This window comes from Numida meleagris, chromosome 14 (assembly GCF_002078875.1).
Source record: "Numida meleagris isolate 19003 breed g44 Domestic line chromosome 14, NumMel1.0, whole genome shotgun sequence".
NCBI classification, from domain to species: Eukaryota; Metazoa; Chordata; class Aves; order Galliformes; family Numididae; genus Numida; species Numida meleagris.
This window is the reverse complement of record NC_034422.1, coordinates 9739953-9742101: the sequence shown is the minus strand read 5'-3', so window position 1 is coordinate 9742101 and position 2149 is coordinate 9739953. Positions and strand designations below refer to the sequence as shown.

The 2149-nt window shown below is 61.6% G+C and overlaps 1 protein-coding gene across 1 annotated transcript; it reads right to left on the bottom strand.

Moving 5' to 3' along the window:
• LOC110406422 (phospholipase A2, minor isoenzyme-like) lies at positions 309-2101 on the bottom strand. Its single transcript, XM_021412913.1, has 4 exons — positions 1990-2101; positions 1735-1894; positions 866-993; positions 309-473 (listed from the first exon to the last, which is right to left on the bottom strand). Exons 1-4 carry the CDS (start codon positions 2021-2023, stop codon positions 349-351), a joined length of 447 nt encoding a protein of 148 aa, XP_021268588.1. The 5' UTR covers positions 2024-2101; the 3' UTR covers positions 309-348.

The following is a 2149-nucleotide window of genomic DNA, read 5'->3' as shown; positions in this document are numbered from 1 at the left end:
CGCTGCCGCCTGCCTTGCGCACTTCCACGAGGGCCCAGGAAGAAAACGACCAGCGAGGAACGGCCCCAACCGCCGCCTGACGAGCGCGGGACAACGGCCGGGCGGCAAACAACGGCACGCGCTCACCGCCACCGCCTCCTCCTAGCCCCGCCCACGCCGCCCCTCACGGCCAATCAAGGGACGCGGTTGCCGGAAGGGGCGGGGCGCGGCACGCGTCGACGTTCTCCGCGGACGGAAGGGGCGGAGCCTCGCGCCCACCCACCCACCCCGTCGCGAAGCCGCGGCGCGGCACGGAGCAGGCGGAGCCGCGTGGTGCGAAGCGTTTATTGGCGGCGGGCCGCGCTGCAGTTAACTGCTGCAGTATTTCTTCTTGTCCAGGCGGTGGTGGGCGGGGTCGTAGGGCGCCTTGGCGAAGCACATGGCGGCCGTGCGGTCGCAGTTACAGACAAACATCTGGCACTCGTCGTTGGAACCTGGAGGGCAGGGCGGGCGGTCAGAGCTCTGCGCGGTGCCCTGCCATGTGTGGCCCCGTCCCGGTGCGAGGCCCGCGGCTCCAAGCGGGCGCTCTCCACCCGCCCCACTCTTCCCGGTTCTCTGCCGTCACTGTGTGGCACAGCTGTGCAGTGCTCCCCGGTTAGCCCGCAGCCCTCGGGTGTGCGAGGCACCGCAGCCCTTTGTCACCCCGAGGGCAGGATGGGGCTCCCGCTGTGCTGCGCACCATGCAGGCAGCGTCACCGCGGTGCTGCGCCCGGCCCAGCCTCTCCCTGCACATCCCTCCCGCACCCGGGGGCCGGGCAGCCCCACTCCCTGCAGACAAGGAAGGCACGGTGACATTGTCACGGCCGGGACTTGGGGCAGGACGTACTGCTACACGTGATCTCCTCGTCCTTGCAGGAGTACTTGTATATCTCCGTGTAGGGGGTGTCTAGGAAGGAGTCACACACCGTCCTGTTCTCTGCCGCAGAGTAGCATTCATCATGTGCTTGACAGCACCTGGGAAACACGGGGGAAAAGGTCAGAAGATGTTGAAACTTGAACGCAGCTGACTTGGAGGACGTGTAACTGTGTGAGCATTCCTAAAGACGCTTTGACAAGGCACTGAACACAGAAACACCAAACCCTCCAAATCTTCAGTGACAGCTGAGAGGGCACAAAGGTCCTCGAAGGGACACACGTCCCAGAGAATCCCGAGCACAAGGACCATGGAGTCCAACTCCTCCCCTGCCAGCCCACGCTCCCTCAGGTGCCTGCTACGTGCGTGCTTACTGCAGCAGCCCTCAGAGGACAGCAAAAGGCAGCAGTTACCCTGCGACCCCCATCAGTGCCCGGTGCCCCAGGAGCTAACAGCTGCCACAACACACGGCCCTTTGGCTGTCGGTCCAGTGGCACTAATGGCAGCTCAGCCCTGAGCATGTCGATGGCAGAGCTGTGGTTGCTGGGCTCAGAGCTGCCACTGGCACAGCGCTGCTGCAAAGAAAAGAGAGTGCTGGAGTGCATGTGGCACAGCTGCTACAGAAAGCAGTTGCTGGGGTTGTATTTTATCCCAGTAATAAGGCACAAAGGTGTGGTAACGTGCCGCCTTTTTCCTTTGAAGCTGTCTTTGGGAGAATGCTTCATCCCCAGCAGCCAAGCAGTTCAGTGAATGTCTGCAGGCAGGGCTGAGGAGGAGCCGGCATGCAAAACCACCAAAGCACAAGAGAGGAAAGAGATTTATAACAGCAGCGTCGTACAAACCTGTCCAGTTCGTCCACGGGTGTCCCACTGCCTCCCAAGCCGCAGTAGCAGCCGTAGTCATTATATTTAAGGAGGGGGTTGCTGTGTGGGATGGCGCATTTGATCAAGCTGCGGAACTCCCATAACGCGCGAGGTGAGATAGCGGCGATGGCAGCCACGGCTGAGGAGAAGCACAAAGGTCAGAGTTAGGGGTGGGGGCAGCGGGCAGCACCCCGAATTCGGGGTTGCCGAGAGGGGCACGCGCTGCCTACACACCCGACAGCAGGAAAAGCGCGCCAAGAGCCTTCATGCTTGCAGGATCTGACGATGAGGTTGCTCCTAGCAAACACAGCTCTTTATACTACCAGCTCACCTTGAAATGGAAGTGAGGTCCACCCAGCAGTGTTTATGCTATCAAACACAGATTTCTCCTATC

What these genes read in the sequence shown, in the direction of transcription:
- LOC110406422 (XM_021412913.1), bottom strand. Translation starts at nt 2,023, where the DNA reads ATGAAGGCTCTTGGCGCGCTTTTCCTGCTGTCGG. An exon ending in CGCGCTTTTCCTGCTGTCGG is followed by an intron (nt 1,895 to 1,989) that starts GTGTGTAGGCAG and finishes GCTTCTCCTCAG; the next exon opens with CCGTGGCTGCCATCGCCGCT. An exon ending in CCCGTGGACGAACTGGACAG is followed by an intron (nt 994 to 1,734) that starts GTTTGTACGACG and finishes CGTGTTTCCCAG; the next exon opens with GTGCTGTCAAGCACATGATG.